The 13,429-nt window shown below is 38.1% G+C and overlaps 1 protein-coding gene across 1 annotated transcript; it reads right to left on the reverse strand.

The window, feature by feature from the left end:
- Positions 1 to 8,971: 8,971 nt before the first annotated feature.
- LOC117990671 (protein lethal(2)essential for life-like) lies at positions 8,972 to 9,931 on the reverse strand. Its single transcript, XM_034978144.2, has one exon. It carries the CDS (start codon positions 9,850 to 9,852, stop codon positions 9,115 to 9,117), a length of 738 nt encoding a protein of 245 aa, XP_034834035.1. The 5' UTR covers positions 9,853 to 9,931; the 3' UTR covers positions 8,972 to 9,114.
- Between the last annotated feature and the right edge of the window lie 3,498 nt (positions 9,932 to 13,429).

Genomic DNA, 13,429 nt, shown 5'->3' on the forward strand with positions numbered 1-13,429 from the left:
ATAATTTTTATATGGAAATATTTGTCTTTAAGTACTACAGAGAACCTGCTAAATTTTGGTTTTCAACAGGACTTCTATAATTTATTAAACTCAAATTTAACGTTTGAAACACTGAAAATTTGAACGTTGCCAAGCGGTTTATTTCAAAGCCGCGCTGCCCGCCTCGGTGACTCGCCTTAACAGAGATTTGTGGTAGCTTGTATGGAGTTTATGCAAAATATGTATCTTTAGAAGAGCAAATCGTGGATGGATAGCTAATTAATTTCGGCCGCAGTTAGCTAAAAAGTTTTGATGAAATGTAACAAACAGTAACCAATCAAAATGTTTGTTACAGCCCATCTCGCGATCGTGCTGGCCGCGAAGTTAGGTCTCCACAAGATCCTCCTGGGCATAGCTTTAGTGGTCACCGTTATAATAGTCATGGTGGTCATGGCGTGGGTCCTGGCTATCGTCAGATACGTGCCAGACTTCTGGTCACATTACAAAACCGCTGGATCCCTGAATTACCACGACAATTATCATCCTCAAACGCCCAACTTTTTCTGGGATATATTGAGTAATTATATGCAGTATTGAAAGTACGTATTTTACTAGCTAAAAAGCTATGATAGCTAGTGGTTAGGACGTCCGCCTTCTTATCAAAGGTCGGGGGTTCGATACCGGGCACGCACCTCTAACTTTTCGGAGTTATGTGCTTTTTAATTAATTAAATATCACTCGATTTAACGGTAAAGGAAAACTTCGTGAGGAAACCTGCCTGCATGCCTGAGAGTTAGTTATCCATAATGTTCTCAAAGGTGTGTAAAGTCTACCAATCCGCACATGGCCAGCGTGGTAGACTATGGGCAAAACCCTTCTTACTATGAGAGGAGACCCGTGCTCTGTAGTGAGCACGGGATGGGTTGATCATGATGATGATCTTACTAGCGTTTACTCGCGGCTTGATCTCACTATACCCTATACGCGGGAAGAAGTTAGTACAGTACGCGGCAGAAAACAATGTGCATTGACCTTTAGAAGTAGATAGAATTTGTAGAGCATTGTCTCTGTCGTTGAGACTGATAAAACGTCATATATGTATGAGTGACAGAGCACTCACACTTGTTCAATTTTTTGCAAGGATATAGTTAAAGACGCACAAGATAACAAGGCTACTTTTATCTTAAAAAATATAAGTAATTTTTAAAAACATAAATCCACATGCACGAAGTCGCGGGCAACAGCTAGTCGGTTTAATATAATATTCAAGTCAGCCAAATACATTCCATAATTCGATTAAAATGCAAAAACTACTCTTAGCCGGCGTAATAAGTACGGTCAGAAAAATAAAAAAGGAATTTAAAAATTTAATATTAGTCGTGCAGTCTCGCAGCAGTTCTGTTTATTGCGTTAACGTGGGGTAGACGTTATGAATGCAGAATTTGGTAAAACACCAAGGATTGCTAGACAAAATGGCGGGTGCAGTGTGAATTAATAATTTGAATGCAGACTGCTTTCTATTCTGAGATAATTTATTATATTCTGAGATTTTAGTTATTATATATTTTTGAAATTTGAAATGAAATGAAAGGCTTTTGTTTGCTTGTTAGGGTTCCGTACCTCAAAAGGAAAAAATACCCCTTATATTATCACTTCGTTGTCTGTATGTCTGTCTGTCTGTCAAGAAACCTTTAAGGTACTACCCATGGATCTAGAATCATGAAATTTGGCAGGTAGTTAGGTCTTATAGCACTCATTAAGGGAAAAATCCGAAAACCGTGAATTTGCGGTAACATCACAAATAAAAATTAAAAATGCGTTAAGGCAACTTGCGTAATTACCTATATGAAAATTAAACTTTGTATCTTTGCGATAGAAAAAGAAACTAACTGATCAATGAAATCAACATAGGTATGGTACAGCTGTGGTACAGCTTAAACCACTGTAAGTTTGTATGTACGTTTCCTGTTTATCATGAAGATTTTTAGAAAATTTACCAATGAAACTTGCTAAATTAGAATTAGTTTTAGACATATTTAATTTAATATTTCAACATTATTTTTTTGTCAACAGTACACTTCTTCTACGTAGTGGCCACAAAAATCTTCGTCCTGAAAATCGTATATGGAATAATCTTCTTCGTGATCGCATCCAAAGCATGGCATTTTGTCCTATGGCTCATACACTACCTGAAAGTGAAAGAAAAACATAAGGAAGTCTACGTGGAATATGATCACGAGCCCTATCACAGCCATCACGAACCCTATCACAGTCACGATCACCATGATCATCATGAGAGCTATGTGATTGATGATGACCCTTATGATCATCAGCCATACGGTGCCTATTCGTCAAGTTATGGAAGAATAGATAATAGATATTCGCAGAAGAAGAAGATTTATGATGCCGATGGCTCTTACTCTGTTGGAGGGTAGAATTTAATTGATAAACCCTATCCACGGAGAGAAGTTAGTACAGTAGGTTGATTTCGTAAAACCTGCATCAATCATTATTACAATCTCAATTGTTGTGATTGGCTGAATTTGTGCGATTCTTGTTGCAACAATGCATTGTAGCCAATAGTGAGCGAGCGTCAACCAATAAGAGGTGATTGCGATCGTGACATTTTAGCTGTCATTCTATCGCAATCGAGCACTCTCTCTGTTTGTGATTTTGTTTTGAAAAAACTCAGTGGGCGTTAACCATTTTGAGACACCAACCAATCACTAAGATGTTTTCAAAAAACTTTTGAAATTCAAAAACATTTCAATTTGATTCGAAAACATAGTTTCGTTTGTGATTGGTTGGTAACTCAAAATAGTTAATGACCACTGAGATTTTGTCTCTGTCATTTGTATGGGATAACGTAACAGAGAGAGCCATATACTAACTTTTCTCCGTGGATAGAGTATACTTAAAAGATAAGTGATAGAAGCGTTAGATTAGCTAGCGCGATATCGCAGGCAAGGTTCAGATCAATAAATATCCATGAAAATAATAGTACAAAAAAAAACGGGCCGAATTGAGATGGGTTCCCAACGAGTCACACTGAATCATGTCACAGTGTTACTCGTTGGGAGCTCATCGAAATTTTTCTCCCATCGAGTCACACTGTTACTGGTTGCAAGTTTTTTATCCATTGTAATTCCCAACGAGTCACATGTGACTCTGGGTGTGACTCGTTGGGAATATTTATTTAATTTTCCGAGTTCGATTCCTGGCAGGGATTTAGAATTTTATAATTTCTTAATTTCTGGTCTGGTCTGGTGGGAGGCCGCGGCCGTGGCTAGTTACCACCCTACCGGCAAAGCCGTGCCGTCAAGCGATTTAGCGTTCCGGCACGATGCCGTGTAGCTAAACCAAAGGTGTATGGGTTTAATAAAAACTGCCATACTCCTTCCAGGTTAGCCCGCTCCCACCATCCACCACCACAGACCATAGACTGCATCGTCAAAATAAATTTTGTTATAGAACCCCCTCCTTTTTGGAAGTCCGTTAAAAACCCGATAACCCATAAAATGATCTCCGTATGCATTATCAATAACTTTTCATAGAAGTCGTAGAAATAGTTTTTTATTTATTTATCGTTATTTGTAAGAGCGTGGGCGGACGGCGAACAATGATTATTATTTTGTTTGACAGACATCAAAATAAATAATTTAGAATAAACAGGTTTAGGAATTCGGTTAAGGCCCTGATAACGGACCCTTCCCCCCCTCCCCCCCCCCCTCTCAAAATCAATACTTTAAATTATTGTTCTCTGCAGATAATAATAATTCGTCTAATTATTATATATTATATAGACGGGGATATTAGATATTTATTACGTTATATCGTATTATGATATTTATTGATTTTATCGGAACCTTGTTGGATTAATTTATTCTCCGCTTAAAACTTAAATTAAATGTGAAGAGTTTGAGAAGTGCGGGTATTATTATTATAACGCGTAGAAATCGACTATTTACAGAACAGTTCTTGCAATTCACGAGGGCTAGTGAACTTTACTTGTGGTAACGTCGTTTACATGGTCATTGCGTAAGTGTGCGTGCATGTCGGACCAATCAGTCGCGAGCAAGCGCTGTCAAACGCACACATTTAGTGTACCTTACGTATACCGATACGACTTACACACAAGCATGTGTCAGTGGCCTTCGTGAAATGCAAGAACTAAACTATTACACATCGAACTTTAGAAAGAGATAACGGTTTCGTAGAGCGCTGTCTCTGTCGTTGAGAGCGACGAAATGTCAAATAGATATGAGTGACAGAGCTCTACGCTCTACGAAACCGAAATCTCTTTCTAAAGTTTGATGTGCAATATTTCCTACTGTACAAATCTTTAGGTATTTAATGAATAAAGTTATTGTAAATACTATACAATTAAATACTATATAAGCAACGTTGCCTATTATTTCTATTATGCTATATAGCGAAAACGAGACAGATTTATGTGAGAGATATAGCTCTGTCTCGTTTTAACTCTGACTTAAGTCTAAGCAAAGTCAAAGCAAAACTCTCTATAGATCTCACCCTAAGTCTAGGCTGTTGTTATGACTCAGAGTGGGTACAAGGCTTTTCATAATTTTGCTATATAGAACGCTAGCAAAAACTGACCTGACTGACTGAAGTTTATTTAAGTCCCAAAAATTGCTATTGCGCTGGAACCATGTCTCATTAAGATCGAAATGATGTCATTTAAACGTCGCCGTCAGCCGAAATAAAAATATACCATCAGCTCGAATCTTCAGTCTAGTGCTGACGTCACTAAAATGGCGGCCACGCGCATTATCAATTTGCGAGACTTGTACTACCTATTACCTAGACGCAATCCAATACCGATAACTTGTTGCCTACTTGTAGTTTTAGTGATTAAGTATTTTTCAAACCCGCAATGTATAGCGCTCAAAACTCGGGCTAAGCCCCGCCTACGAGGCGGCACCTAACTACGCAACGTTCGTTGACCTCTAGTATCAAACAGATGTTTCATTTGCAATACATTGCAAACTTTGAAAAAATACAGATTTTTATTTTTTTTATCGCGTTTGTTTCGTGGTATCATATCAGTAATCATCAGTACTATCACCTGTCTTCGTTTTTTCTAGCGTTCTACTTACATCCTGTATATGTAACAGATTATCTATACTAAGAGGTAAAGTTTGTAAGTTTGTTTGTAGGGGTAATCTCTGGAACTACTGAACCGATTTTGAAAATTCTTTCACCAGTAGGTAGGTACTACATTATTCTTGATTGACATAATATGTTTTATTTTCAAACATTAGAGTTCCCTACGAAAATTGTAATGAGTTCCCGTGCGAAGCCTGGGCGGGTTGCTAGTAAACAATATATTCCTAAATACTTGTAATCCCTGGAGCCGCAAAATGGTAATATATCACAAATGCAATATCTTCCAGGCGATACGTCTTCCAAGGCTGACCGGCGATAAGCATCCTCGCTAGTTGCTATCGTATCCCTCGGGCATCGCATGTATCCCGTTTCCGTATAATAATACATTGTCCTAAGTCTCACATTAGTTAGATCTAGATTTTTTTTAGTGATTTTTCCTTTTATGGGGTTTCGTATCTCCAGGGAAAAAAGGAATTCTTATAAGATCACTTCGTTGTCTGTCTTTCTGTCTGGTAAGACCCGTCAAATTAAAACCTCAAGGGCCAATAATTATTATAATAAATTATTTTTTTGTGAAAAATAACCCACCCATATTATAAAAGTGTGTTTGTTTGTTTGTTAATTCGGCCTTTAAACATGCCACAATGGAGCAATGTATAGAAACGATTTTTGCATGGGTTATTAAAGACTGATTGAGTGACATACCTTACGGTAACTAATTTTCAATTAAATTAATGAAATTAATGAAATTTAATTAATTAATGAAAATTAGAATGTTCCAACGGGAGTTTTAAAATCCTAAATCCACGCGGACGATGTGTGGGCTTCAGCTTCAGGTAATCTAAATATATAAAAAGAAAAGGTGACTGCATGACTGACTGACTGATCGATCAACGCCCAGCTCAAACTACTGGAGAGATCGGGCTGAAATTCGGCATGTAGATAGTTCGGCATGTAGATATAGCTATTATTACGTAGGCATCCGCTAAGAAAGGATTTTTGAAAATTCAACCCCTGAGGGGGTGAAACGGCCAAATTTGTGTAGTCCACGCGGATGAAGTCGCGAGCATAAGCTAGTAGGATATATTTTACTAAGCAAACTCAAATCACCTAAGTAGATTAATTTTGATGGTAAACTCTTAGCTTGATTCCGGAAATTGTAGAATCATCAGTAACAACAATTTTAAGTAAATCATCTATTTACTTTTACTCTCTACTGCTCTTTGGCTGTTGAACAAAGAAGGAAAAAGGTTTTCTGTTCAAATACAATTTGTATAAAAGATCATTAAAATCGAAATGATGACTTAAGCAAAAAATAATAATTTTGTATTTTGTTAAAAATGAGTTAAAATCAGTAATGGGCCGGTAAAGGGTTGATTAAGGGTTGATGATGATGGATGTTGTTTTCTCATCGACTTTTGTAGGACTAGCTTATGCCCGCGATTTCGTCCGCGTGGAGTACACAAATTTCAAACTTACCCACTTAGGGGTGGAATTTTCAAAAATCCTTTCTTAACGGATGCCTACGTCATAATATCTATCTGCGTGCCAAACAGCCCGATCCGTCCAATGGTTTGAGCTGTATCTCAATCACGCAAAAAAGGCTAAACGGATTTGGATGAAATTTGGAACAGAGATAGATTATACCTTGGATTAACACATAGGCTACTTTTTATCCCGGAAAATTCCCACGGGATTTTTAAAAACCTTATTCCACGCGGACTAAGTCGCGGGCATCAGCTAGTAAGATATAAATTATTCTAAACAATAGCTGCCATTAGCATTTATAAGGATTTCAAAAGCTTTCGAATAGCCAGTTCTATTGTACTTCTGACTTTTACGTTCTTAAGAAAGCGAGTACCTAAGTACCTACTTACTTTCTAAAAACCGGCCAAGTGCGAGTCAGGCTCGCGCAATGAGGGTTCCGTACTACAGTCGTATTTTTTCGACATTTTGCACGATAATTCAAAAACTATGATGCATAAAAATAAATAAAATCTGTTTTAGAATATACAGGTGAAGACCTTTCATATGATACCCCACTTGATATAGTCACTCACTTCGAAAGTTGAAAATACTAATTATTAGTTCATGACCACAATTTTTTTTGTGTGATCTAACTCTAAATTCACGGTTTTCAGATTTTTCCCCAAATGTCAGCTATAAGATCTACCTACCTGCCAAATTACATGATTCTAGGTCAACGGGAAGTACCCTGTAGGTTTCTTGACAGGCCGACAGACAACAAAGTGATTCTATAAGGGTTCCATTTTTCCTTTTGAGGTACGGAACCCTAAAAATAAAATAAATAAGACGTCTGGCTTCTGAATTCTAGGTCATTGTAGTAATAACTTTTTAAAACTCAGCATTTAAAACAATTTCACGGGTCACATTTTCTTTTGTTACCTTAAACAGCCTATTTAGGTATACTTATCTACTTTGATGTAGCTCAAATATTTTTAGCATTTATGTAGTAGCTATGACATAAATTATAGAAAAATATTTAATTCTCACAACTATGGCGGTGAATGACTATATTACTACCTATATATATACTACCATATTTTAACGAATTTGTATGATAATCATCAACAATACTGGACGTAGCGAATTCCACACGCTCTGGTTTTGCGCCGCCTGAATTCAGCGGCTCTCTGCGACTCGTTTGATGTACATCAGCCACTAAGTTGGTGTCTGCCAACGCTGCATTTTCCAATACTAAAACGCTGTACCTATATTGGATGTGTATTTCATTCCATATTTTCTTAAAAATGAAACAGATTCCGTTGACATTTTTAAATACACCCTGTATTTATCATTGGATTATTTTAATTTGAGTTAGGGGAAAAACTGATGAAAATTTTTAGAACTCTTTGTTTTTCCGGGATAAAAAGTAGCCTACGCTCATCTCCAAGTTTTTTTTAAATTCTGTTTTTTTTGGATCTATTAATCACTAAGTGTGACAATGCAAGCTATCTTTGTATCAAATAGATGACTCTACCGACTTTGTCACGAGCGTTGAAGTATTTTAAGAATCTCGTGGGACCTTAGAATAACAACTCGACGTGGGAACTTTTTGATTTTCCGGGACAAAAAAATATCGTACCTACGTCCTTCCAGGGATGCAAGCTTCTCTGTATCCATTTTTTGCAAAAACGGTTAGACAGATGGGCCATGAAAAGTTAGTACACAGACAGACACACTCTCGCATTTTTAGATTGAAGTAAGTATGGGTTTTCTGATCTAAGAATACTTACCTGACTTCGCAATACAAGGTATTCAATTACCGGCAGGGAAAACTTAGAAAATGATTCTATTTATGTAGATTCTATCACGATACTGATGGGGCTTCTACGGTGGGGCTTATTTCCCGACCCAGGCAGCCGCAAAGCGGAGGTAATGCTATGTAAATAAAGTTAACTACTATTGAATATTTAATACGATACTCAGAATATCTATCTCTACTTATTATAATACTAGCTGATGCCCGCGACTTCGTCCACGTGGATTTACATTTTTCAAAATCTCGCGGGAACTCTTTGATTTCCCGGGATAAAAAGTAGTCCCGGGATAAAAAGTAGACTATGTGTTAATCCAGGGGTATAATCTGTCTCTATTCCAATTCTTTTTTTATAATATTCCTTGAAGTACGGGGATGGTTCTTACGGAGAGAAAAATTTGATAAATTACCAAGTTCCCAGGGGATTTTTAAAACCTAATTCCACGCGGACGAAGTCGCGGGCATCAACTAGTATTATAATAATATTAAGAAAATCGTAACTGTCCTACTATTTAATGATACAAGCTACAAGCATTATCCTATCCCACCTCTATTCATGCGCGGTAAGCGAATGAAACAAGCGTTTTAATAAATAACATCTTTATTTCCTAAAACAAAATAACTGTAATACTGAGTTCAGCACAACACAGCGCAAGCTCGTTCAACGAGCGTCATTCATTCACTTTAAAGCTCATTTTCAGTCTTTTCCCATCCCCTCGCTTTGTCATTCACTCGTCGCTTTCGATTAACGCGTAATCCAGCCCGTTGCCGTCGATTCCCTTCGTGACTTCGTTATCTTTCGTCGTTTTTGTCGTCGTTTTCAGCTCCTTCTTCCTTATTTTACCGACGTGCGTCGTCGCTTCCGAATCGATTTGTTCTAAAGGTGTTACTGACGATGTTTGAATCGACGGCGCGGCCGTGTCTTTTATTTCGTCTTCGAGTTTCTCCACCTTTTCTTCTGGCAAGATTACATCAATCGGCACTTCTCTTTCAGGGAGTGGTGGTGGCAGCTCATGTTTCGGCGCTGTTATTGACAGTACACCTTTTTCATTGAACACAGCTTTGACTTCTTCCTGTTTAGTGCCGAGTGGTAACACGAAGCGTTGCACGAAATGGTTGGCCATGAATTTCTTGTCGCTGTCTTTTTCTTTATGTCTTCCTTCGACGATGATGTATCGGTTCTTGACTTTGATTTTGAGTTCATCCGGTTTGAATCTTCTCACGCTTAGGTTAACCTGGTATTTCTCTGAATCGGATATTATTTGGGGGTCTTCTAATGATTCTTCGATGTCTAAAGCGGCTGCTGCTCGGATGAGTTGACTCCATGGCCATAAGTAGTGGTATGCTAGTGAGTGGGTGAAATGTTTGTCGATCATCGCGAAGGGGTCCACATATTGGGTCTTGTGTGGTCTCTCTTCGCAGCCGGCGAGGGCTAGGAGGGCGAATAATACCGCGCATTTGTACATTGTGGCTTGTGATAGCTTGCGTTCGCTCTTGCGTTCTCTCGCGTGTTAGTTCTCGTGTGGTATTCAGTATATTGGCGGTCTCGCGCCGCTGCAGCGTTTTTATAGCTTCACTAAGTATTCTAGAACGTACACCGATGCCGGTTTGTTTCATTGATAAGTACAGCGGTAACGGGCAGGTGTTGTCAACACGGGAAAGTGAAAACGAAACGTGTGGTTCAGTCACAGTGACTCACGGTGCTAAGTGGGTTACGTTGGTCGTGCGTTGACCTCACCGACGGGTTTTTGTTTTGATTTTATTTTGTACTAGCGACCCGCTCCGGCTTCGCATGGGTGCAATGTAGATACTAATGTGGTGTCATTGAGGTGTCATTGCCTCGGAAACTCTCAAATGAGAGGATTTTTTTCCGACCTAATTCACATTATTTCAATTTCTCTAGGGATCTCTAATTTTTTGAGAATGTAACTATAGCTATAAACCTTCCTCTTCCTCTATAAATCACTCTATCTTTCGGTGAAAACCGCATTAAAATCCGTTGTGTACTTTAAAAGATCTACACGTTCATACATACATACATACAGACAGCGGAAGCGACTTAATTTTATACTATGTAGATGGTATTCATCATATTTATTTCGAGTGAAAGGATTACGTGAGATTGGTGAAGTCTTTTCCTTGAATGCATTTATTCTTAGAAAGTGATAGGGAAAATTGTAAAAATGTTTTAATTTTTTACATTCAGAATATTAGCAGTTGCATTATAGACTGGCGTCGATTCTGATCATCATCACAGTACAGTACAGCACAGTATCATTTTTATTTAATTTTTTTTAATGGCGAGCAAACGAACAAGCGAGTCACCTGATGTTAAGTGATTACCGCCGCCCATGAACATTTGCAGTACCAGAGGAACCACCAATGCGTTGCCGGCCTTTCAGGAATTTGTTGGTATAGGTACAGTAGTAGTAAATAGGTACACTGCACTAGGTGGCCGAAGTGCTCCCGACACCCAGGTGGTGAGGGTGGAATTGTTTGCGGTGGCGTGCGGTGCGGTTGTAGAAAAATAATACTACGCTAATATAATAATACGCTAAGAACAGGTTTTTGAAAATTCATCCCCTAAGGGGGTGGAATTGGGGTTTGAAATTCGTGTAGTCCACGCGGACGAAGTCGCGAGCAGAAGCTAGTGTAAACATAAAACTGAACCGCAGCGTTGCGACTCCTGCGTTGGGATTAGTTGCTACATACAAGCACTGCACGCGTGTGTGCGTGTACCGTTAGCAGCGGCAGTTGTAGGTCATCGCAAATCTTTCTCCCGCTTGTTGGGTTCCGTGTAGCCAAGGCTTACATAATTGAAACAATAACAACCGATGAAGCAACTTCAATTACGGAATTTATGTTATTTTTATGTACAAAAATATTAACAGCGTTCTTAATAGGTTTATCATAAAATTTCATTAGTTTACTAGCTGATGTCCGCGACTTCGTACGCGAGGATTCAGGTTGTAAAAATCCCGTTAGAACTCTGATGATTTCCCGGGATAAAAAATAGCCTATGTCACTCTCCACCCAATAAACCCATGCAAAAAATTACGTCGATCCGTTGCTCGGTTGCGACGTGATTGCAGAACAAACCAACAAACCTACAAACAAACACACTTTCACATTTATAATATGGGTACTGACTACTGATATTATTGTTGTTAGCCAGATCCTAGACGATGCCCGCGACTACGTCCGCGAGGATTTAGGTTCCTAAAAATCCCGGGGGAACTCTTTAATTTTCCGGGATAAAAAGTAGCATATGTCCTTCCCTGGGATGTAGGCTAACTCTATACCAAATTTCATCAAAATCGGTTAAACCGTTGGGCAGTGAAAAGCTAACAGACAGACAGACAGACAGATGGATAGAAAGACAGACACACTTTCGCATTTATAATATTAAGTATGGATTAGAAAAGTTCCTTTTTAAAACAACAACAAAGAAACATTCTCATTAAAAAGCTACGGAACCGCTGTGAAATATAAATTCATGAGATATAGCTATCGTTATCGACATTTTATCTTGTTAGTTAAGGAAATAAGAAATCTACAATTTGAGCCTTTTGTAATATAAGTGGCACAGTCTGATGTATTTAAAAAGAAAGTACCTATGTAATACAAAAAAAAAAAACAAAGTATTGGAATAATATTATGTTTAACGAAATGAAATCGGAAGATATCTGTACCCGTAGTACAAGATTTTACGTCTCACCAAACCAAACCAAATTCGAGAGTCGAAATACTTCCGCGTTACAGCAAAATGGACCTAAACAGCCTTGAATTGAAGTCAAATATTCAATGCCACTGATTTTAATTTTGCAATGTTTCCGCTTGGAGCGCTGGCTGTAGAAGTGTAGACAAACTTAAGCTTTAAAACAAGGCATTTAAGATCCAGTTTACTGTAACGCGGAAGTATTTCGACTCTCGAATTTGGTTTGGTTTGGTGAGACGTAAAATCTTGTACTACGGGTACTGACCCTTTAAGTTTATACAGCTCTACTTTGTTCATGAAACTTTATTTATATTTACAATTACAACTAGCTGATGCCCGCGACTGCATCCGCGTGAAATTAGGTTATTAAAATCCCGTGGGAACTCTTTGATTTTCCGGTATGAAAAGTAGCCTATGTCACTCTGTCTTTATCTATACACATGAAAAAATTACGTCAATCCGTTGCACCGTTGCGACGTGATTGAAGGACAAACCAACAAACAAACAAGTCAAGTCGAGTCAAGTCAAATGATTTATTCAAAATAGGTAATAAATTACTCTTTTTGATAGTCAGATGTTAGATTTGTAAGATATAGTGGTGATAATTATTACGTAAACTTAAAACTAAAGCTACGAGGGTTCCAAACGCGCCCAGGTCTGAGAAGAGCCCACAACAAACTCGGCCGGGTATTCTTTTTATTATCACCACTTTACAAAATTCTTTAAACTTTTTAGAACTATCACATAGCCGCTAAGCAACTCATTCCCAAGCTTGCTTATTATTTAAATAGTCCTTTACATTGTAATAGGAAACACACTTTCGCATTTATAATTTGGGTACTGATTGGGAACATGGAGAAGTCTCAGGCATGCAGGTTTCCTCACGATGTCGGTGATAGCTTAGTGGTGAAATACATCGGTCTCCTCAGGTACGATCCCGGGTACGCACCTCTAACTGTCCTGTAAAGCTAGATGTACCTAAGTATTGAAAAATAAAAACTTTTCGGAGCCTATGTGCGTTTTAAGTAATTAAATATCACTTGCTGTAACGATGAAACATCGTGAGGAGACTTGAGTTATTGATTTCCTTTAACTATGTCAACAATGAGGTTTCCAGGCAACGTTCGAGAAAATTTTCATAGATGGCGCTGAATATATTACCACCACTAAGAACAAAAATTATATATCTATATCATACAATATGCTTTAAATTTTTAAATTTATATCGGATGCAAAATTAATTAATTACTTCTATTATAGTTCACAGATTTTGTGGGGAAGAAACGTAAGGGAAATTGCAGTGCACGCTAGCTCAACTGGCTAGC

The sequence above is a fragment of the Maniola hyperantus genome, chromosome 2 (assembly GCF_902806685.2).
Source record: "Maniola hyperantus chromosome 2, iAphHyp1.2, whole genome shotgun sequence".
NCBI classification, from domain to species: domain Eukaryota; kingdom Metazoa; phylum Arthropoda; class Insecta; order Lepidoptera; family Nymphalidae; genus Maniola; species Maniola hyperantus.

Bases quoted from the DNA above. Each gene is read 5' to 3' on its own strand.
- LOC117990671 (XM_034978144.2), bottom strand. From the start codon at position 9,852: ATGTACAAATGCGCGGTATTATTCGCCCTCCTAGCCCTCGCCGGCTGC.